General features: G+C 33.6%; 1 protein-coding gene across 6 annotated transcripts in view; it reads left to right on the forward strand.

Moving 5' to 3' along the window:
• The window catches only part of ROBO2 (roundabout guidance receptor 2), a 662,153-nt gene that overhangs the window by 545,326 nt on the left and 92,942 nt on the right, over positions 1-23,885 (forward strand). For all 6 annotated transcript variants that reach the window (XM_036881516.2, XM_057501769.1, XM_057501770.1 and 3 more), the window contains 3 exons: positions 12,858-12,982; positions 17,605-17,776; positions 22,382-22,587. In XM_036881516.2, the coding sequence (XP_036737411.1) occupies positions 12,858-12,982; positions 17,605-17,776; positions 22,382-22,587 (503 nt within the window). The remainder of the gene's footprint in view (positions 1-12,857; positions 12,983-17,604; positions 17,777-22,381; positions 22,588-23,885) is intronic.

Genomic DNA, 23,885 nt, shown 5'->3' on the forward strand with positions numbered 1-23,885 from the left:
TATAGACTATGGACAACTATTTATTCTAAGGTATTTCTGTGTTTTCTTGAGAAGTTCTTGGGCTATATAGATTTTTTGATAGATTGTTTCCTTTCTGTCGTTAATTAAATATGTAATTAACTAATGTATAGTTTGTTTTATTTTGTTTTGTAAAGATCCTGTTATAGACCCTCTCTTATTATTAATCAACTAGTTAACTGCTAAGACTAGGGTTTCCATATTTGGAGAAGAGAGAGTAGGAAATATCAGCATCACTCAGTAACTTCTACCTAGGCTGTTTTCTTGACTATTTTATCAAAAAATACTATTTTGTTCTCAATATACTGGTGACCCTGGTCATAAACAGCAAACCTTACATGCACTCTGTATTCCACATGAAACTCCCTCTTCACCTTCCTTCATACTTCAAGCTTCATAATGAAGATGGTTTTTAGGTGTATTAGTTTTCTATTGCTGCATAACAAATTACATAAATTGAGCAACTTAAACTGCACCAATTTATTAGGCCACAGTTCTATAGTTCAGAATTCCTAACAGCCTCAGCTGGGTACTCTGCATAGCATCTCACAAGCCAAAGTCAAGGTTTTGACCAGGCTCAGTTCTTCTCTGGAGACTGTCCAAAAGAATCAACTTCAAAAATTATTCAGGTTATTGGCAGAATTACATTCTTTGTGGTTGAAGGATAGAGGTCCTCATTTCCTTATTGGCTACCAGCAAGGGGTCACTCACAGTTCACTAGCCTTTGCACATGGCCTCCATAACCTTTAGAATCAGCAGTTGTCACTGAATCTTCATGTGCTTTGCTTGGTATGTCTGTGAATTCCCATTCTGCTATCTGCTAGAGAAAATTCTCTGATTGAAAGGTCTGATGAAGAAGTGAGGCCCACCTGATTACCCCACTTATATTAAGGTCAATTGATTGGTAACTTTAATTACATGCACAAAATCCTTTCTGTCATGTCACATAACATAATCATGGAAGTCATTCCAGGAAGTAAAGGTCATGGGGTCACCTTAAAATTTTACTATCCACAGTAGGCTTGGCTTTTTCTTTCATTCAGGACCTTCCCCCTGACTCAGCTGGTTTTCTTCAACGACATGTCTTGTATTTCCCATGTCCCTCTCTCTTTTTTTTTTTTTTAATTTTTTATTAAGGTATGATTGATATATACTCTTATGAAGGTTTCACATGAAAAAACAATGTGGTTACTACATTTTCCCATATTATGAAGTCCCCACCCATACCCCAATGTAGTCACTGTCCATCAGGCAGCAAGTTGCCAGAGATCCACTATGTCCCTTCTCTGTGATACACTCTTCTCCCTGTGATCCCCCACACCATGTGTACTAAACATAATACTCCTCAATCCCCTTCTCCCTCCCTCCCCACCCCCCCCACACCCCTTCCCTTTGGTAACCACTAGTTACTTCTTGGAGTCTCTGAGTCTGCTGCCATTTTGTTCCTTCAGTTTTGCTTCATTGTTATACTCCACAAATGAGGGAAATCATTTGGCATTTGTCTTTCTCTGCCTGGCTTATTTCACTGAACATAATGTCTTACAGCTCCATCCATGTTGTTGCAAATGGTAGGATTTGTTTCTTTCTCATGGCTGAATAGTATTCCATTGTATATATGTATCACATCTTCTTTATCCATTCATCTACAGACGGACACTTAGGTTGCTTCCATATCTTGGCTATTGTAAAAAGTGCTGAGATGAACATAGGGGTGCATATGTCTTTTTGAATCTGAGAAGTTGTATTCTTTGGGTATATTCCAAGAAGTGGGATTCTGGGGTCAAATGGCATTTCTATTTTTAGTTTTTTGAGGAACCTCCATGCTGCTTTCCACAATGGTTGAACTAATTTACATTCCCACCAGCAGTGTAGGAGGGTTCCCCTTTCTCCGCATCCTCGCCAACATTTGTTGTTCTTAGTCTTTTCGATGCTGGCCATCCTTACTGGTGTGAGGTGATATCTCATTGTGGTTTTAATTTGCATTTCCCTGATGATTAGTGATATGGAGCATCTTTTCATGTGTCTCTTGGCCATCTGAATTTCTTCTCTGGAGAACCGTCTCTTCATATCCTCTGCCCATTTGTTAATCGGGTTATTTGCTTTTTGGGTATTGAGGTGTGTAAGTTCTTTGTATATTTTGGATGTTAACCCCTTGTCGGATCTGTCATTCACAAATATATTCTCATGCCCCTCTCTCTTGACTCAGATCTCCTTCTTCCCATCCAATGTGTAATTGGCTATCACAACGTTGACAGATAATGTTTGTGAAATCAGTAGTGATAGAGAATTGTGAATTGAGGCTAGCTGGTGTTCAACATGCTTCACCATTTTTCTCCAGACTTGACTATGTTTAGTTGGGGTACTTTACAATTTGTCATTGAGGCTATGGTAGTTTGTCCATATTTTTAATTTCTTTTGTTTCAATAGAAGGAAGTGGAGTAATAAGCCTTTACTCCATTATCTTAACCTAAATATAAAAAAAAACTTACTCATTAATTTTGAGTTCTGTCCAAATAAGAATAAAATCAACACTAAATATATTAACCTAGTAGTTAAAATTAAAGTGCTATAAATATCAACTATGAAATATCAGTTTAATGTAAATTATTTTTACATTATAAGATTATAAGATTAGTATTAAGGGTTTCACTATTACCAGAAATAGCATTAACATTGTAGTCACACTTTCTGAGAAAGTCAAATATTTCATTTTTAAAAGTTATGGTAATTTGTAGACAGAAAAAGATATCATGATATATATATATATATACATATATATATATACACACACACACATATATATATATACTGTAAAATATATATTACAATGTGCATTATACCTAAATATTATATGCATGAATTTGAATTACTACGCTATATATTAAAACATATTAAATGGCACTCAAGGGAATAGTACATAATTAAACCATTAAAAATGTATAAACTACCAAATTAAATTAAATTTTGAGTTAAAACATATCTGAATGTCTTTTTAAATCTCTCTTGTGGCAAACATTGTTTCCCAGATTTATTAAGGATATTATTTTCATCTGCCCTAGAAAACTATTAGCTCTTTGTCAGTAAATACATTGTTGTATTTATCTTTCTGCTGCCTCTAGGTCTAGTCTAACACTTACACGCGGTAGGGCATGCCAAATGTTGGAGCAGTTAATTGATACACACATATGCATACATAGGTATACTTGCCTAGAAAATGTTTATGCAAGCTCTTTAAATAGTGCTATAAAAAGATTAAGCAACACTAATGGTAACAGGCCAATCACAGAGACCCCATTCTGCTAGTAGGAGATAAAATACAACAAAAAGAAGACACTAATGAGTTAGGATGGTGCCTTACTAAGCGTGTAATTAATGTTATTAAGAAACATTGCAGTTGCATATTAAAATTCTGTTAACTAAGCAGCCCTTCAGCATCAGTGCATTTGTTCCTTGGTTGCAAGTTTTTTTTTCTTTTCTCTCTTTTTTTTTCTGATTGGCATCTTCCTGCAATCTTTTTCTAAAAAACTGAGATAATGGGATGTGATCAGCATTCGTGGTTTAGCTGGAGTGCTGACATGACAGTTCTGTCAAATTGACAAGTTAAGTGAGTGAAAATGGATGTCTTGTCTCACCACTTACTTGAGGAGCCATCTTTAAATTACAGTTTTCCCTTCCCCACCCCGTCACTTACCACCCCTACTACACACAATGTGAGAAGTCTACTTCTCCCAATTTAGGATCTGGAGAGAATATTTTTTTACCATTCATTGAACTACTCTCCTTCTGCTGGTAAAAATAAGATCTTTATTTAAAAGTGATGTAAATATTGCCTTGTTTAATAATTCATTAGCTTTTAAGTTAACAGTGTTTTTCTTGAGAATTAACAGTTCCTGAAAGAAAATAAAATTTTATTTTATTCTCAGTATTTTAGTCAGGAAAGCAAATAGAAAAGCAAAACTGCTATTGATAAAGGCCAGAATAAAATGGGAAAATGTGATTTACAATTCAGAATTTGTTTTAAATTTTGACAGGTTTTTCTAGGAAATTCTCAATTTAAAACTCTGTAGTTAATTAATACACACATATGCATACATAGGTAATACTATGTACGAAATTTTCATGTTGAATCTCAGAACGATTTATTATAGCTACGTGAGTCCCTGTACTTATTTATAATTGAAATAAAATCTGTTTTAGTAACTTGAAATATAATAAAATTTAAAATAATCTGTAAACATATCCAACTTAGTCTATAAATTCACTATTACACTGATTACAATATAGAAATATTTAATACCATTATAGGATTAAATTGAACTTTCTAAAGCCAGTAAACACCTTTTATATGGTAAAATTCATTGTTCCCCCATCATAATCTTTTAGTTTAACAAATAGGCTGATGTGGATTGCCAAAGGTGGAGGCCCAGCCAGGTGAGAGGAATGGTGCATTGGTTCAGTCTGGGAAACTCGTATCTCTAACATAATGTATGTGTTATGAATATCATAATGCATGTATTTTTTCCTCTGCAAGGAACAACCTCTCACCTTTCCTTACCTACTTAATCTCAAAAGAGTAAATCATTTGCTCTCTCTTCCTCTATACTTTCCGCAATGGTTGGAGACAGATCAAATCAGGTTATTCTCGAACGGTGGGACATCCTGTATCACAACACTTACATTCATCATGTTATGTCATGCTTGATTGTTTTCACGTGAGTTTCCTCTGAAAGGCAGGGAGTTCTGGACAGAAATCTTAATACCCTCAGAGCCTGATATAAAATGAAACCAGTGAATGTTTAAAATAATTGCATAGTATTATAAATTAAAGTTCAACCAACATCTGAATTCACTTCTAATACTGTGCCCAGTAATGTGTTGGCTTAAAAAAAGGAAAGGCCAAGTACCGAATGGCTATGTGTATATGGCTGTTTATTATAACACTGTTTTTAATTGCTTGTCTATGAGAGCCAAAAGTCCAAGATACTTCGAGCCAAATGAATTTACTCTCGTCAAAAGCATTCTATCCATTCTTGGTAAATAATTGTAGCGTTATTTCATTTTAATATTTACACTGTTCATTTTCAGGGAGAATGTATTATATGTGACTGTGAATTAAGCAAAATGTTTTTAAGCACTACCACAAAACAAATGATTCTTTTTGTTTGTGTCACTTTTACAATGAAAACTCAGTATCTTTGACCCTCCTTGAGATTGTTTTCACAGCTATTGTATATGTCAGTTTAGAAGGCCACCTGTTACTTTATAGTCACACTACATAATATGTTTGACTAACTTCATAACCTATTTTAGTCATCAGATTTTGAATAACAAAGAGTTACTTTTAGAACTTTAGGTATTATATGAACCCTGAAAAGTGAGTCTTCCAACAATCAATAAATTCCATAAAAGTGGTTCAGAAGTGGAAGAGAGTAATTGTTGCACAATTGCAACATGTCTTGGCTCATAGGATTGAATACAGTTTGTATATGTGAGTCATCTGAAAGGTGGAGGAAGATGAAGTCTAAATAGATGAAGAATCTAAGCATTGTGATTCATTGTAGTCAATCTCTCCTCTTTGACCATTTACTTTACTTTCCATTTTTATGAAAGCAGTAAGCTATGTTGTACTTTTCCTTTTGCATTTTGACATTGAGAAAGCATGTATATATTAGATTATTAGGCTATTGTTAAAAGAAAATGTATGGATACTGGTATTTTATCACAGATCAAAAAAGTTTAATATGAGCCAGAAGTAAGGTACTGGCTGAGAAAGAAAACATATCACTTATCTAGTAAATAATGGATTCAGTAAGAAATGGTTAACTGGAAAGATGAGTAATTTTACAATTTGATCATTTGTATTCCTTGAAAATAGTGACAAATGAGTAAATATTATCAAATAGTCTTTAGAAAAATCATCATTTTAAATCCTGTATCTCTAAGTTATATTTTCCATTATAAATGTATTGCTTCCTCTGCAATGAATTGTGTATTAATAAGCTTCAAATCAAATATTTTATGGAATTATGTATTTCCAGTATTATTAACAGAAATTCTTTTGAAATCAAGTGAAGTGTTAAATAGTAAAAATTAAATAGAATTAAATAATTTGAAGAAACAATCATTTATCAATTAGAAGCCAATCTGTTCTGATTATGAACTGTGTAAACATTCATCTCTTACTCCTGTTCTGTATTGCATTTTAATGAAATTATTTCTTGCTAGCTGTATTTGTTGATGGGGTAAGTCTGCTAACCAATTTTTTTTGCAGGAACTTTTAGAATCAGTTGTTACATAATGCCTATATTTTTCTGTTCTTTTTTTTTTTTTGTCACTCTGGGAGGGTGGCTACTCATTAAGTCTTTGTTTCATATATTTTCAGTTTGCTGTAGAGGGCATTCTTTACAGAGGGAAATACCAGAATCGGGACATTATTTTCAAACACATTTTCTTTTACCCCTCCACCCACTGTTACAATAATGAGTGTTTCACTGTCACTGATAGGAATGTGATATATTCTTCAGGCATGATGAGATGGAAAAAATTAGTATTTGCTTCACATCAAGAATTTTTTTTTTTCCTATTCAAGTCATTCACTTAGTGTTCACTTTCTAGAGCTTTTCCAGGCCAAAAAATCCCCACCATTTCAATGCAAAATGACACTACCCCATACCAGTAAGAGCTTACAACTGAACTGAGGAAGCAAGACACATTGGCAGGGGAGAAATATAGAGGCAAGGCAAGCAAAGGCAACTACTTTCAAGTGGAAAGAACACAAGGAAGGTACAAGATAGATTGTGCTCAGGTTAATCGTTGTCGACAAGGTCGATCAAAGGATAATAGATATCAAATGAGTTAACCACAAGAACAAGCGAATACATATGCATGCAATTTAAAGTAGACTAGCCTGCTGAAATGCTGTATCTGGTCTCAGAACAAATGAGTGTCAGGATGGTAAAATCCTGGTCTGTTTGATGGAAGCCAAAATGCCACACTGAGGAGGATAATTGGCAAGCACTGCAATGACGAGCAATAGAAAGAACACTGTATTCTTTGAATAAAGAATGACTTGAAATAAGTATACTTAAGAAAGATTGTACTTATAGGTAGTACAGAAAGATCAAGATTATAGGTTTTATGCTATATTAACAATAAAAGCAATTTTTCAGGACAAACATACTGTTATGAAATTTCAACAATGCTCTACCATATTAGAAATCATAGTGTATCACCCTCAACCTTGCATTTGGTACTAGACACAACAAATTCTTTGGTGATCAGATCTTGGTTAGAAGGGAAGTGAATTAATCTAGCAGCAGCTCAATGTTTAAGAAATTATGACAACCATGGCATCAGATAGACCAGAAATCAAACCTGCCCTCCAGTCTATTGCTTTAATTTTTAAAAACCTGTATATCCTATATGAGATGCAGTTTATTAGTCTTCACATCACAATAGTTGTAGTTAATACACAGGACTCTTTGAATATTAAATGAGATAATGCCTGTCGATGGTTTAACACACTCCCTGGCACTTAATGAGCACTATTAATCATTGTTGTATTGAGCAGTTTGTGACTCAGTAAATTTTTATCCGAAGCAAATGATAGAAAAGCATGCTTTTCAAATCTGCTCATAGAACATATTAGAATTTAACAAGCAACAGATATCACATAGCAAAAATATTGTGTTCTACTTGAGTTTAATATACGAAGCTCAAAATGTTTATTATTACAGAATAAGAAGCTTATTCACTCAGCATAAAATTATACCCAAAGAAAGAGCCACTGAGTGTGCTTGTAGCTGCCCTGTCACATATTAATGTATGCAGTTGCTGCATGACTATCTCCATGTTCATGCCTGCCCTAGAAAGTCATATTTGCCTGTAAAAACAACTCTGAACATGATGTGATTAACCTTTAGGGTCCACCATGCCCATATCTCCAAGCCCACTTTGTGCATGGCCTATGCCTCCTACTGCTGTTCAGCCATCTGATTTCTGTATCACCCACTCATTCTCACCAGTGGGAATTAGCATAACAGAGCTGTAGCTTGACTTTGATTGAAGCCAGCTTGGGCTGAATGAAGTATCAAAGCATAATCTGGCAAAAATCAAATCTACTTTATTGTGCCTTGTATTTAAATTCTCAAAAACAGTTTCAAGTGAACACTACCAGACCTCTAATCTCAATTGACCTTTTTATATTTGGGTCCACTTCTCTGGAAATTACATGGCACACTTTTCTCATGGAGCTATTGTTTTTAACTTGTAAGTGTCTATAGAACTCTGAATTGTGCCACTCTGTTTTCTTCATCTAATTTCTTGTTGTAGCTGCAGCAATAAGGTATAATCACTTAACAGATTAAGCCACTAGGTTATTACATCATAGTTACATAAGATTTGTCTAATGCTTTTGGGTTTTAGAGAGGATATAAATATATATTTTATAGTCTTCTGTCTTAGAAATACATAAGAGAATTGCCATTTCTATAGCTAGTATATTCTTCTGGAGTTTATAACTGAAACTTCTTTAATTCATATTAGGTTTAAATGTGTGTTTTGAATTGTTATCTTGAGGACCTAATCATGCGTCTTTTTATATTTAATGAGAGCCATAATAGAAAACCCATTTTATGTATAACACACGTTGTGCTATTGTGCTGTGCTGATTAAATGCCACCTCTCTGCCTTCTCCCTCCCCTCGGTGCCATCAGCAAAGTACTGTCTTTCCAAACAATTTTCACTGCCACCTGGCCGAAATATTGAAACTATGAAGTGTTAGCAGAGGAATTGTTGAGGCACTTTTTTCATTTTGAAACCTCAAAAATAAATTCCTTCAGCTGCTTTCTCTTCACAGAAGATTGCAACATAGATCTTGAGCAGAGAAAGAGCCTACGGAAGTAAAAGTGTGATTGATGCCATCCGTTTTGGTGGTCCAACTTTAGTTAACCATAGGGAAGGATGTACATTTTCAGAGACTTGAATGCTCTTTAAATATTTTGACTTGTTAAATGCTTTATGTTTTTAGTTGTTGTTTTTCTAATTTTAAAAATGATAAGGTAATTCCAGTTCTGAGGAGATCGGTGCGGCCTAAGTTCCAGTGACAAGTAACTATGTGGTGCATCAGAAATACAGTATGTTTATAATGATTTGAAATAAAAGTACAGTATAAATAAACATCACAATAAAAGAATATTTCTTAGCATGAAGAACACAAATTCTGATAATATTTTGTTAGGGATCTTTTTAAAAATTCAGTATTGGATAAAACTCAAGCAGTTCTGATTTCCTGGTCTTTTTAGATTGTATCATCAGTGGTAAATATTACATTGTGATATTGCAGAATTTCTCTGTCCTTTAAGACTTGTTATGAAATGTTCTCTTTAGGCGCTATGCTGGACTTTCTGCCCCAACTTGCCAAGATTTTCCAGCCTCAATCTGCCCTTTCTATTTTAAAAAGAGCATTCTTTCTAAAACACAAATCTTAGTTTATCTTTCTTACATAAACATCTTTGAACAGATCTCCATTGCTTCCAGGGCAAAATTTAAGCTCTTTTAGCATAAATTATCTGGCCCCACCTATATCACTTCTGCATCCTAATTTTGTTTTTAAAAATTATTTACACTCCCCTAACAGGTCTGCCTTATATCTGCTCTTCTCGGTCCAAGGAACCTTTATTCTCTTCAGTTGCTTGTGCTTCAAAACCATCTTCTGGCATCTTTCCTCTTCTTTGCTTACTGCCTAGTCTAGTTTCCTGCTCTCCCACACTTTCTTCCCAAATGGCCCCTGCATTTTTCTATTTTTATACAAATCATGCTGTGCTATTTTATTTATTTATTTACTTGGAGGTCACTGACACAGGCCATGAATTATTTTTTATTTGGTTTTGCACCCCCTGTACCAAGCAGAGTGTTTCATAATTTAGTCAATACATTTTGAATGAATAAATGGATGAATTGTATCTTCTCAGTAAAATGGATAGATAGATGTGGTCATCTGCCACTCCTTATTTTGGGGCTATTTTTTTATCAGCTTTGTTAAAATCGTAGAATCTTGATTCCAAATTCATTTTGCTAAATTATTCATCTACCACAATGTTTTTTTAAAGCTAGAGAAGTCAAAGTCAATGAAGTCTGTATTTATACTTAAATACAGATGGTTATTTTACTGGAACAGATAGGTAGATAGATTCAAAGCATAATATGCTTTAAACTATAAAATGTTTTAGTGTTTTACTTGATTTTAATCATGTGTATTCTCAGTTACTGCATTTTCAAAATGATATAAAGAAGGACTTTATAGTGCTATAAGTTTTTATCAGATAGTTATGGGAGGCAATTTAAATTCTTCTTGGTCCACAGCAAAACAAATGAACAAATAACCTGATAGGTGACTTTTATCATACAGTTAACTTATTTTGACTAAATTGAATTTTTATTTGTGATGAGTTACAAGCTAAGTCACTCGATGTTTCTGGCTTAGTTAATGACCATATTGGCACTAACTTTTTCAGAGTTGAAGTAAAGAACTATACATTGGTCCTTAAATTGTATTTGATATATTTTTTTCTTGGATATTACAGATGATAAAGACCAATCTTAATTCTATTTTGGTATAAATAATGTGGTGGTTTCATATCTCTTCTGAGAAGTGGACACTCTGGGGCTTTAAGAGTTGTTCCTGAAGTAATTTTGTAGCATTGATTTAAGCTATCATTACTATTAGAAAGCATGGAACAAAAATCAGTGTATCTGCTGATTCAGTGGAATGGTGTAGAAATAAGATTGTAAGAAGCGAGTTATCTCCTGAAAATACAAGGCAACATAAACCACATGCTGTTCAAATAGATCCATAAATCTGGCTTCTCCATCCTGTTAGACTTAGTCTTCTGTTATCTATAGTTATAGAAGAAAAATTTCATAGATTTATCCCTTCTGTCTCTGGAGTATGTTTTGAATGTGTTGAGTGATGAGGCAGTATAATAGAACACCAAAAAATAAGTCACTATGAATCACAGTGAATATTTTTTTTTAAATGCTGCTGCTGTTCTTGTAAGAATGAGTAACTTATATGTTTGAGGCTCCCCTACATTTACTCCATTATTGGGCCTGCATTAGGTAATCCTGAGAGACTGAAAGAACTCTGGGTACTGAATGCTGTTTATTGTTAGAATTCTTTGAAGTTCAAATTTTAGGATTGTTGCTATGTACACCAGGTTCGAAAAATCGGAGTTGATTTTTAAGTATTTTTTCTTGGTCTTAAGTTTTCTAGTAGAGGTAATGAGTTAAAGTGAAAACATATAATCAGAAAAGTCATGCAATAAATATGCTGTTTTGTCTCCAACAGGAATGGGTTTTGGTATAAAGATGTCCTTCTGAAAACTTCTAGTTTTACTGTCTACTGTCTTCACTTTCTTCTTTTTCTTTATAATAGGCTCCGATTTAAATCTGAATATTCTTAGAATTTTTGCCCTCACCCCTTTACTTTTCTTTTCTATTGACGTTAGCTATCATAATTGATCTCATTATCTTCACCTACACCATTTTATTAATCTTCCAGTCAGATACCCTACTTTATTAACTAATCTGCTCCCCTCACAAACTGTACTACTTTAAAGAGTTAGAGCTTCCAAAAATTTTGCTTGGCATCTGCTACTCCTCAGTTTAAAAAGCTTCAGAATAAAATTCTGAGTTTGGCGTCTCAGGACTTTTTATGACTGAGTCCCAAATCCATATTTTGTAGATTAGATTAAAAATCGTGTTTGCTCAATTGGAACCCTCCATTCCTAGCAGACTACACACACTGTACATTAGATGTGTTCTTGCTTCTTGTGCTTTGCTTAGTAGCTCCTTGTTTGGAATGTGTTCACTTCTCCTCTTATCTAAATACCACTCTTGCCTCAAAGCCGCCATAATGTTACTTCCTGCACAGAGCATTTCACAGCTACCACCACACAAAGGGATTCCTCTCTTCTGAAGTCTTATCACACGTACAGTATGTCCTGTACCGTAAGTGTTTCTCCACTGTGCTCTGAGAGAGCCTCTACCACCGTCCTGACCAGTCTTGAATAATTGTAGCCTTAGTTCTGGCGTTGTTGTCATCATTGTTATGTTTTGTATTTTCCATTAGACTGTGAATTCCTTGATGGCTGCAGGATGCTTTTTATCTCTGTGCCTTTAGTGCCTAGCAGGGGAATATGGCACTTGTCTCACTAATGCTTATTTATCTAAGTGAAATGAGTGAAATAGAATCAACCACTTGCATACATGTCTTTATATTGTTAGTTATCTTTTATGTAATTCCTAGCTCTTCATTTCTTTAATGTTTTAAACTCTTCAGCTCTTCAATTCTAGAATAGAAGCACTTTGAGGATAGGGATCATAGTTTAAGCCTACAAATCTTACAAGATCAGTCAATGTTTGCCAATAGATTGACTGCGGAGGAAGGAGATATTTATGTAATGGGTTGATTCTTTTCCATCTTTATCCAAAACACAAAAACAAATTGGGAAACCATGTTTGTCCTAAAAAAAAAAAAAAAAAAGTACATGAGAAGTGGAATTGAAAAAAAAAATTAGAATATCATTAAAAGTCTATTATCCTATGTAAATATGTGGGCTATGGGATTACAATGTGTAGTATTTGAAATATGTTTCCTTACTTTTCTTTCCTCATGTTTGATAGAGTGCTCTTTCCCTTTCCTAAATGTGTTTTGATAAATGCTGAAAGATAAATAAAAAACTGTAATCTCTGTCTGGCACTGACAAGACTTTCCCTTTGATATCTTTTTCTTTGCCAATGGTTGATTTTTACACACTTTCTTTCCTTTTTAATTATAGCTCCTCCACAGTTTGTGGTTAGGCCAAGAGATCAGATTGTTGCTCAAGGTCGTACAGTGACATTTCCCTGTGAAACTAAAGGAAACCCGCAGCCAGCTGTATTTTGGCAGAAAGAAGGCAGCCAAGTGAGTATGAGCCTTGACTGCTTCTCTGAAATCTCTGAACTCCTCTCTTCTGGTGCATCTCAAAGCTTGCCTTGTCTGTCTTGCTATCAATAATGAATTTATTTGACTTCTTTTTAAAAAGTCAATTAATTCAAAAATTTGTGGGAGTCAAATATTCTAATAGAACATTCTTTATATTTTAGTGTTAATTATTGACAGTTCTGTATCTTACATAGAATAGGCACAATGCAATGTAACTAAATTATCTTGAAGAGTCTACACCTGAAACTAATAGGAGAGTATGTCAATTATACTTCAAATTTTTAAAAAGTCTAATAAAAACTTCTGCAGCTAATTAAAACCTCTGATGAGAAAGGTAATTTTGGTTTATTGGATTGACAACATTTGGATGATTAAATGAGTTAATATATATAGAAGGCCCTTAGAATGTTCAGCACATGTAAAATAGTCAAAAAGTATTTCTGTTATCAAAAGGCCAAGAAACCAATTTCAGTCCCCTTTCACAGATAAATAGTATAAATACCTTTGTCATTAACTTAGGCATGCTTCCATTTAAAACTAAGAGAGGTTATTTTTCTTTTCCCACCATCATTTCTGGATTCTTTCACAGTGGGGTTAGACAGGAAATAATATATTATATACTAGATGGAATCAACATTTATCTTGGCTGTGCCCTGATTTCTCCTGTCAGGCCCTCTCTGGGCAGCCTGACTCTCAGAAACCCTGCAACAAGTCAATTGGACTCAATATTTTCTTATTTAGGACTTGGTCCAAACTGAACAAGCACTTAACAAATTTGTTCTGAAGCAATGAATGTACTTTACGACTTCAACCAGATCAGATACTGTGTTCTTCAGCCTATGTGTTCATTTGCCTATGTGTAGTCGGGTAGGAATGGAGGGTTCCAGTTGATCAAACATGATTTTTAATCTATCTGTTCATTCCTGAGGGTCCGAGAGTTATTTCTGTTTTAGACTCTGCAAAACCATCTCCAAGGAGGCACACAGTTCAGGGGCCAAGACTTACTGGTGCTCTTCCTCAGTATTCTCTGTTAGTCTGAGTTCTGTAAGAATTTCATGGGGAATAATGAAAACCATGATTAAGAGCATTGGAAATTATAAAAACTCTGCAGGGATGGGAAATGTTTTAGACTATATGAAGAGAACCTGTTGATCAGAACTCAGGTACGATTATCTGGGTGGAGAGGCATCAGGAAGTTCCCCTGAGCCATCGTCTGTGATTGTTGTGGGTTCCTACTTATTCCTGTAGCACCCAAGTTAGCAGTGTTAAGGATTCAGTACAGATGGGCAAATTGTCTTTCTTCCTTTCCTCAACGCTCCTTGCATGATTCAGTTCCCCTGTGATTTGTGAGATGTAAAGGTAGTGAAGATAAAGTAAAGTGCTGGCCACTGCCTTATCCCACATTAGAATTGTTGCCCGCCTGATCCCCATCCTTTTTTTTTTTTATAAAATAGATTTTTTATAAAATAGTGACTATAAAATAGATATCTATTCATAGAGTTCCTTGATTCATCTCTTAAAAATTGCTTTTGGTTGAAAACACCACGAACTTTAAAGTGAACACAGAGCAACATGACATAGTTATACCACATGTGCTCATGCACACGTGTGCACAGACCCTGAAAGAGGAAAGAATTCAAAAGTCATTTTCCCTTCTTATGTGCAGATAATTTTTATAACACTATTTGACTTTACTGAAACTCATTTTCTTAATCTAAAATATGGAGATAATACATTTTGCTTCAAGAAGATAGGAAAGTTATATGATTGGCTAATTTATATGTAAAAGTGCTTTACACATAATGAAGATCAAACAAGATGTTGTTTCTAACATCTTATTTGAAATGGGGAAAATGTAAAATGCACCTGCCTCCCCCTGTGTTCTGCTGAAGTGATAAGTTAATACATCTGCTCAGGCCAAGGCTGCCAGGGCCTGAGGTCTGCCTGGCCTCTAGGGCCCAGCACGAAGGAGAGGCTCAGTACCACTGTGGTCACCTCTGTGCTCTGCTCTCTCCTGTCAGGCCCTCTCTGTGACCACAGGGGCACCTGAGAAGACTGTGGGGGGTGAACCCTAGGAGCCCTGGGGGCGCTGCAAGATTCTTTCTCTTGTCTGCAGCTCCCTCCTTCTACCCACTCCAGGGGCTGCAGGGTCCATGAACGTTACTCTCTCAAGCTTTTAATAATAAATATAATAATGCAAATATTTTATTTATTTATAAATGATATAAATACAAGGATGTAAAGCACTTTGAGTATTGTGAATTTATACGTTAAATGCATGTATTGAATCAAACTGCATTATAACATGTCTTGTAGAGGTACAGCTCTATCGTGTGTAAATGGTATGCCCTAAAAGAGCTTTGGATTGTTAAAAGTTATTACATAAAATGTGTATTGGTCCTGAGGCCCAATAATCATGATTTCTAAATATACTACATTGTGTTTTAATGATTATTTTAAAGAGTAATTAAGAAATAGCATTAAAGAATTTCTTTTTCTATTACTTGACAGCATGGCATGTCTTTCCTCCACCTGTCTCCCTTGCATTAGAAAAAGAGAGAGAGAGATTATGCATAAGAACAAAAGAGAGCTTGAACAAATTGTTAATTTTCAAATCATGAATTGGAATATTAAGAAAAATAAATTGGTCCTACTGTCTCCAGTATCCAATTTTTACAGTGATCTATGACTATCCATCAGTAGAGAGCTCAGAGCCTGGACTTAATGGTCCATACTCTTCAATATGTGCTGATAATGCCAATTAGCACTAATAGGATACTCAGGCACTTCAAGGCAAGAGCTCTGTAGAATTCCTGGGGTTTGCTTGTAATCCATTTTCTTTTTGCCTATGTCATACAAGCAGGGGATAAAGATGATGGGTTAACCTCAATCATATGCCATTTTCCACGTCAACGAATCATTTAGAAGGTGGACTGATATTACATTGTAGAGAAAGAGATCCCAGAGAGAATTAAGCTCATCTGATGTATTAGTGCTATGTAAATTAGTATTCTAATGGCTAATTGCAGGAAAGTGCACACTTTGAGTTACTGTATCATTTTCAAGTGGCTTTAAAATTTAGACCCTTCTCTTTTAGATGGTTTATTTCAGTAATATATTTCGATTCCACAGGAGAATTAGCTTGTTCTCAAATTGTCTCCTATGCATGAAAATGTCTCCCCTTATTTGGTAATACAAATTTTATAAGAGTGCAACAGCATTTTGAAATTATATTCCTGACATGCTAGCAAACATCAGTTCTTTTAGAAAGGGTTTAATAACATGGTAATGTTTATGTAAAGTGAACTTATAGTGTCACACTTGAATCTAATAAAGTGGACATCCATCATGTAGCAATAAAGAGAAGAGCTTCTAATTAAAGTAGGACATCATTCGCAGGATTAAAGTCATTTAGTGTAATTGAAAAGTGTTAATACCCTGTTTTATCCTCTTCCATTGGTATTACTTCAAGGGTAAAAACATTTTAAGGTGAAAATGTGTCTTATGCCTTTAATTGAATGTTATTACCCCCTGATTATAACGTATTGAAACTGTTTAATTACAAACCTGGAAAATTAATTACTATATCAAAAAACAGATCCCAGAGGGTTATAATGTTCTTTTTTTGTAAGCAAATACAACATAAAAATTGATATGTCCTTATTTATAATCCAGTGTGGAAAAGTATCTCAGTATGATTTATCATAGCCAAATGTTTTTCTTAATTGAACAACAGTAAAGCAACATAGGTCACCCAAGTTAATATTATTGCTTTCATATAACAACTTTCAAAGTTTTGTGATTAGACTGTTTGTATTTAATATGAGATATACTAAACTATTTAATATGAGATGAACTAAACTAAATGATTTTTCTTAAAAAAAATTATATTATGAATTCTTTAATATCACATGCACACTTCAAAACTATTCCCTATCCTCATTTTTCTTTTGAGTGATTGGCTTAATCTTGCTTAGATAGTAATATTTATACATAGTTCCTTTCAAAGCTGTTGCAATCTGCAGAAACCTTCCAACAGAAGAAGATTTGGCTGTTTCTGTGTCAGTCTGTCACACAGTTTTGAACACCTTTAGGAGAAATTCAGTTAATAATATCAGGTATTAAAATGATTAACAGAAAGTACATTTTGCATTCTTTAATAATATGCAGTTTATAAAACGCATACATAGTTCATTAACTATGTTCGTGTCACATTCCAGATTCACACAAGGTAATAAAAGTTGAGTCAGGTAAGTCTTACTAGAACCATTTTACAGACGAGGAAACCATGTTTCAAAGATATTAAGTAACTAGTAGAAATTCAGGGAGAAAGTAAATGGTGAAGATTAACATAGAGTTTTTAGATAATTATTCCTTCAACAAGATCATGCTGACTTCTTAAGAGCATATTTTTTCCCCATGATATGGAAGAAATTTCCCAGTGAAACTCACTGTATAGCATTTAATCATTTCACACCGTGTTTTTAAGATGGAAGTATTTTCCTTCTTCAACTGTATTATCATAATTGTAATAGCTTTTGTTGATGTAATTTTCCTTTGGAGTGGGAAAGGATACTGATGAAATTGGTTTTCTTCTGCAGAACTTGCTTTTTCCAAACCAACCTCAGCAGCCGAATAGTAGATGCTCTGTGTCACCAACTGGAGACCTCACGATTACCAACATTCAGCGCTCGGATGCGGGTTACTATATCTGCCAGGCCCTAACTGTGGCAGGAAGCATTTTGGCAAAGGCTCAGCTGGAAGTTACTGATGGTGTGATATTATTATTAAATATGCCTTATGAAAATAACAATTCTTATTTCACGATCCACATGAAATTTTCCAATTTGTTAGTTTATTCGTTTAAATGAATGCTTATCTTCTAAGATTGAATCTAGGTAAAATAACATTTTTGCTAGTTTCTAATTCCCTCTGATTTAATACCATTTACTTTTCCAAAGAAGACTATGAAAGCCAGTCTACTTCATTTTTAAAAATAGAGTGATGCATTAGTTTAAATAAATGACATCACACTCCCAGGGTAGAAAAATGTCATCTGTATATTTTTATTTCCTCATATGCTGAGATGATTGCTTCTAGGGGTATTCAGAATTTTATTTTACTAGAGGAGGAAGAGATATTGTCTTTATATTATCAGTGAAAAAGAGTTTTTTAGTTAGCTAACCACATTATAACATGCTATGATTTTTTTAATTGCTCATTCACTAAGTTAAGTTAATTCAATGCCTTCCAAACTAGTGATGGATGATAAAATTGTTATATTTTCTTTGCACATAAGTACTACAGATCTTAACTGAAACACCTATATTCATAATGAGAATTGAAAGAGACAGAGGGCTCTTCATAATTGGAATTTTTTCCCAAGAGTTTATTTGTTATAGTTAACAGGTAGGACTTACAGATATTTCATGAACTTCTGAGCATGAATTTAAGCCCAATTTGATATCTTAAATTAAAGATTATCTCTTTCTCTCCTGTATCTGTGAAGTTTTTGAGTTTTTTTCTGACAGATGCTGGCTTCTGAGACAGAAGAGCTTTGTGGTCTACGACCTCCCTGATTCTCTTCTTTCTCTGCTGGTGAAATTGGATGCATTTTCATGCAATTCTAATTTACATGTTTAAATGGTCATTTAAAATTAATAGAAAGAAAATATTTTTTAATGTGTGTTCATGGTAGTGCCTGATTTGGCACCATGTCAGGAACGGGAATACATAGAATAAACTTTGGCTGCAGGGACATTGAGTCATTAATGGCTGCAACTGCTGATGCTTCAGACTTTTACTGCTACAAAGCTGAAAGGAAAAGTCAGGTCCAAGAGCAGCAATGCAGAGAAATTCTTCCTTTATATGGACAAGATCTTAAATCCACTATATTTCTTTAAAATGAAAAGAAGATAGTTATTCATCTTTTTTTAAGTTCTTATGTTTTCTACTATTAGCAAAAATGTGCAGGTACTTACATTTGGAAAATAAGGTATTCTGGCCATAGACTTAAGTTTTATTCTGTACATAAGAATAAAACATTCCATACATAATCTGAAGAACTCTACCATAATCTAGCTACATATAGCCTTTTACAAAATATTCTAAAATGTTTTAAATGAAGATTTGGTTATGGAAAAGACAAACCATATTTGTAGAAAACAAAATTGATGAATTAGAAGACACAACTATCTGACTGATGTGGTTCATGAAGTAGGTGGATACTTGAAAGTATGTCTGATTCAATTACAAGGAAAACGTTTGTTTTGTGAACTTATGTTAGTTGATGATATAATCTCATAAAATGTTAGTTATTCTAGCTTTGTTTCTGAGTTCAAAATTAAGAGTGGTAAATTTAAATCCATTGACTGAGATGGCTCTGAACATTTTGTTACAACTGGCTTTAATATTAATTCTTACATTGATTTTTTTCTTAAGTAAGCAATCACAAAGTCAAGATCCTTTTGCAAAAACATTGAAAAAAATTACAGAATTATTGATTTTAACATTAAAGAGCTCTAACTCCCAGACCTAAACATACAATGCAAAATACACACACACACACACACACACACACACACACACACACACACACACACACACACATTATTATTATTATAATTATTATAAATAACTCTGTCTCTGAATATTAACTTGCCACATTGGCTGATGACTTCAGCTTTTATTCAGTTTTGCATTTTCAGATTGATTAACAATTTAATAATAAATGTTAAGAATAATAAATTAGCAATTGTTAATTTACAATTGATTTAATAATAAATTTAAATTATACATTTCATTCCATTTGGAATGAAAACCTATATCATGTTCAGAGAAGCAAGTGAAGCATTTATAACATGTCTGTTCCTACATTTTGCACTTAAGACTCCTTTCTTGGAAATATTGTTACTCAAGTGTTCATGTTCATTTTAAATTAAGATGAGATTTCTAATGGTGATAAAAGGTAGTGCTGAGTGATAATTTTACTGATAGAATGAAGATGCTTCAATATACTTGAGTTTCTAAATATCTCTTTAAAAGACCTCATTACATCATTGGCACTGTTCATTTCTTCTTTCTTTCTGCTTTTTTTAATCTCAGAAAATTAGAAAATTTTAATGCAAATTATATGGGTAGAGCCAATAGAATCCCAAAAGGACTGGAGAGAAGAAATGTGTTTATATTGACAATAAATGTCACACCATTATCTTATATGAATGGTTTATTGAGAATTTATTATGTATAATTCTAGAAAACCATGGAGTTGTTCTCAGATCACTGGAAACCCTAAATGTTCATTTAACCCTTGATCTTAGTGTCATGGAAACCTGTGGTTATCTTTCACATATAACATTCTTGAAACTGAAAATTCATTCTGGCCAGGAGATTTTCAATTACTTTATTGATTAAATTTATTTATAAGACCATGAGCTACTCATTTGATTAGTAAAAGAGAAAGAAAGAGACTAATTAGATGTCCTTTGACTATATCTAACAATTTCAGGGATATAAAAATACAAACAGATTATAAGAAGTTACTTAAATTTTATATATACAATTTGCAACAAAGAAGCAGGATTATTTAAAATTTTATAGTTTCTGGTAATGCAAATTCATTTTTCTCATTTAATATAAAAATTTTTCATAATGTTTTGTGAATAGGTCTTCCATTCCTTGACCCATAAAGAAAAGAAATCCCATGAAACTTTCAGTTCGAATATCTATTTCCACAATTATTGCCAGAGATGTCAGAATCAGTATAATATTGTACTTTAACATTCTTTGAATCTTCTAAAATGAATTTGATTAAGAAAATCAGTGAAATGAACGGTTCAAATTTTCATTTGTCAACAATGCACAAGCAAGATTGTATTGTTTTTCTTAGGTTTTCAATAAGATTTTTACATACATGTAAACACATATACATTTTAATACATATATTGATGTAATCGGTTTCGGTTGTTTGGAAGTCTGCTATATCTTGACATACAGTGGACCTATTTCATAACTTCTATTTTAAATTAAAATTGGTTGGGTTTCTCACGGTAGACTTTAAAAGAACTGCTTAATTTACTGCTTTTCCCCGAAAACCATGAGTTCTAGTAATGTAGATGATGCATATTGATTGGGAATTAGATAATCATGTAAGCTGGCATTTATAAAAGCTGGTGAACAAAGGAGATTAGAGTGTCAATGAACAAAATGAATTTTTTGATTATGTATTTTACAATAAAATATAACTTTAAAAAAAGACATTATTTCTCTTCGCAGTTGCATTTACCATATTTTTTCTCTTCCTCTGGATATTTTATATTTATATACATTTTCATACACACACAGATACATATATATATATATATGCATATTATGGGTAATTTATCAAAAGCAATGCTGAAGTTTATAGGACTTTCTCTTAAAGTCTTCCTTGGATCTGGACATGTCAGTTTCATTATGAGGTGTTCTTCTAATGAGCTGTGGATGAAAGCTTGCATCTAATTGACTCCATATTTTCATCATCCATTTAAATAATACCATGCATTCTGATACACTTCCTAAATCATCCTGAAATACTTTTGAAGGCACAAACAATATTTGACAAAAACATTTTGAACTAAAAGCTGATGAAATTCTTGGAAATTTACTCAAATGAATACAGGAATTAATATATATGTAAACAACTGATTTTATATAAGGAAACCCTGTTTTTGTCATACCATAAATATAGTCTAACTTGATTCTTTTTGTTTGCTTAATTTTTAAAGGCAAGTTAAATCACATCATCTAGATTATTTTACTAAAATCTAAAGCACAATATCATAATTTTAGAAATAAAGAATTATATCTAATACTTAAACAACAATCAAAATATTGTAGTCATGCAAGTAGTGCTATGAAGGGTAAAATTATGTATTACACACATATTTATAATAAAAGCAGAAGTGAAAATTGATTCTACCCACATGGCACTTCACAGACTTTCTTAAATATGCAAGTAAGAGATAACACTTTTTTAATTAAAATTTTAAAAGATAAAATTTTATGAAAGACTGCCATAACATATTGTCATTTTTATTTTAATACAATTAAGACTTTCAATAATACAAAGCCTTTCTAAAATATCAGAATTTGTCCCATGTCATCTTAAGTTTAGGTAACTCAGAGTAAGTTATCAACAATAGTATTGCCTCAGCATAGTATTTAGATATATGTGTATTACATATAGATGATAGATACATGATGAATATTGAATATGCAGAATAAGTTATAAGTAATATATATGTCTTTGGGGCTTTAACCTTTTTTTCAATGTCAAGATATCAACCCTAGTGAATTTCATAAAAATTAAAATATATTGAAACTATCTCTACCCTTTAGTTTTGACAGATAGACCTCCACCCATAATCCTACAAGGCCCAGCCAACCAAACACTAGCAGTAGATGGCACAGCTTTACTGAAATGTAAAGCTACTGGTGATCCTCTTCCTGTAATTAGCTGGCTAAAGGAGGGATTTACTTTTCTGGGAAGAGATCCAAGAGCAAGTATACAAGAACAAGGGACACTGCAGATTAAAAATTTACGGGTAAGTAATGTTCAACTTGTATTTAAATCATCTCAACATATGTGCTACCCTAGGGAAAAACTGTGTAGTAAACTTAAAATCTTCCATCCCAGCATAATCGCTCTACATTATAGTGTTATTTTTTATTTTACAAGTGATGAATTGAAATTCAAGGGAAGTCATTGTCCTTATGTTAATCATACATTTATAACAGCCCCTCAAACTTTTTAATCCTTGATCCCAATGCATACATATGCAATCATGGTGCTAAAAATCGTAAAGTTAATGATAGTAATAGTATATTTAAAATATTTCAAAAGTGACAAATGCTTCCAATTTATTCTCATGAACAAAGAGAGTTTGTAAAGAAATGTGGAAAAGTTGGCTAGGCCAAGCTATTACACGGAAAAAAATAAAGAGATGAGACTCAGTATGTAAGAGGCAGGTTTGGCTAGCTGGTGGAAAATCTTACATTTTAAGGTAAGTTGCTGTGGAGTTTAGCTTTAAACTTGTGAGTAAGAACAAGCCATTCCTTGTCTTTTCATAGAAGATGACGTGGTAGAGACTGACCATTCCTGTCAATTTAACGAGTTAGACTTGCTTCAGGAGCAATTCAAAGTAAATGTCCACTTCTGAATATTGCATTAGCTCTCTACTGCTACTTAACCATATTAGTAAACCCTTAGTAGAGGCTTAAAGCAACACACCTTTATTATCTTACTGTTTCTGTGGGGTAGTTGCCAGGGCATAACTTAGCTGGGTTTTCTGTTTCAGGATCTTACAAAACTACAATCAGGTGTCAGGCTTATAGTCCCATGTGAAGATTTAGTGGGAACAGATGTGCTTCCAAGTAATGACTGTTAGCAACATTCAGTGTCTCATGGCCATCGGAGTGATGATCCCAGCTTCTTGTCTACAGTTGACTGAGGGCCACCTTTAGTTCCTTGACATAATGGTATTCCCAATACAACTGCTTGCTTCCTCAAAGTCAATAAGGAAGAGAGTCTCTTAGCAAAACAGGCATTATAATTCTAAGTAACATAATCATAAATGTGACATCCTTTCACTCTTGCCATATTCTGGTGGCCAGAAACAAGTCAATAAGTCCCACACACAAGTCCCTCAAGGTGAAGGGATAGATGACACAAGGTGTGAATACCAGGAAGATGTTATCATGGGGGCCACCAGCCCTCCACAAGTAAGTTCAATTCATTCAACCAAATATAGAGAACCTGCCCTCCATGCAGCAAGCACTATGCTAAAGCTGAAGAGTATGTTAGAATAGTCCCCACATTGGGAATGAGTATCATCATTAAGAT

Source organism: Manis pentadactyla, chromosome 1 (genome assembly GCF_030020395.1).
Source record: "Manis pentadactyla isolate mManPen7 chromosome 1, mManPen7.hap1, whole genome shotgun sequence".
In the NCBI taxonomy this organism is placed as follows: Eukaryota; Metazoa; Chordata; class Mammalia; order Pholidota; family Manidae; genus Manis; species Manis pentadactyla.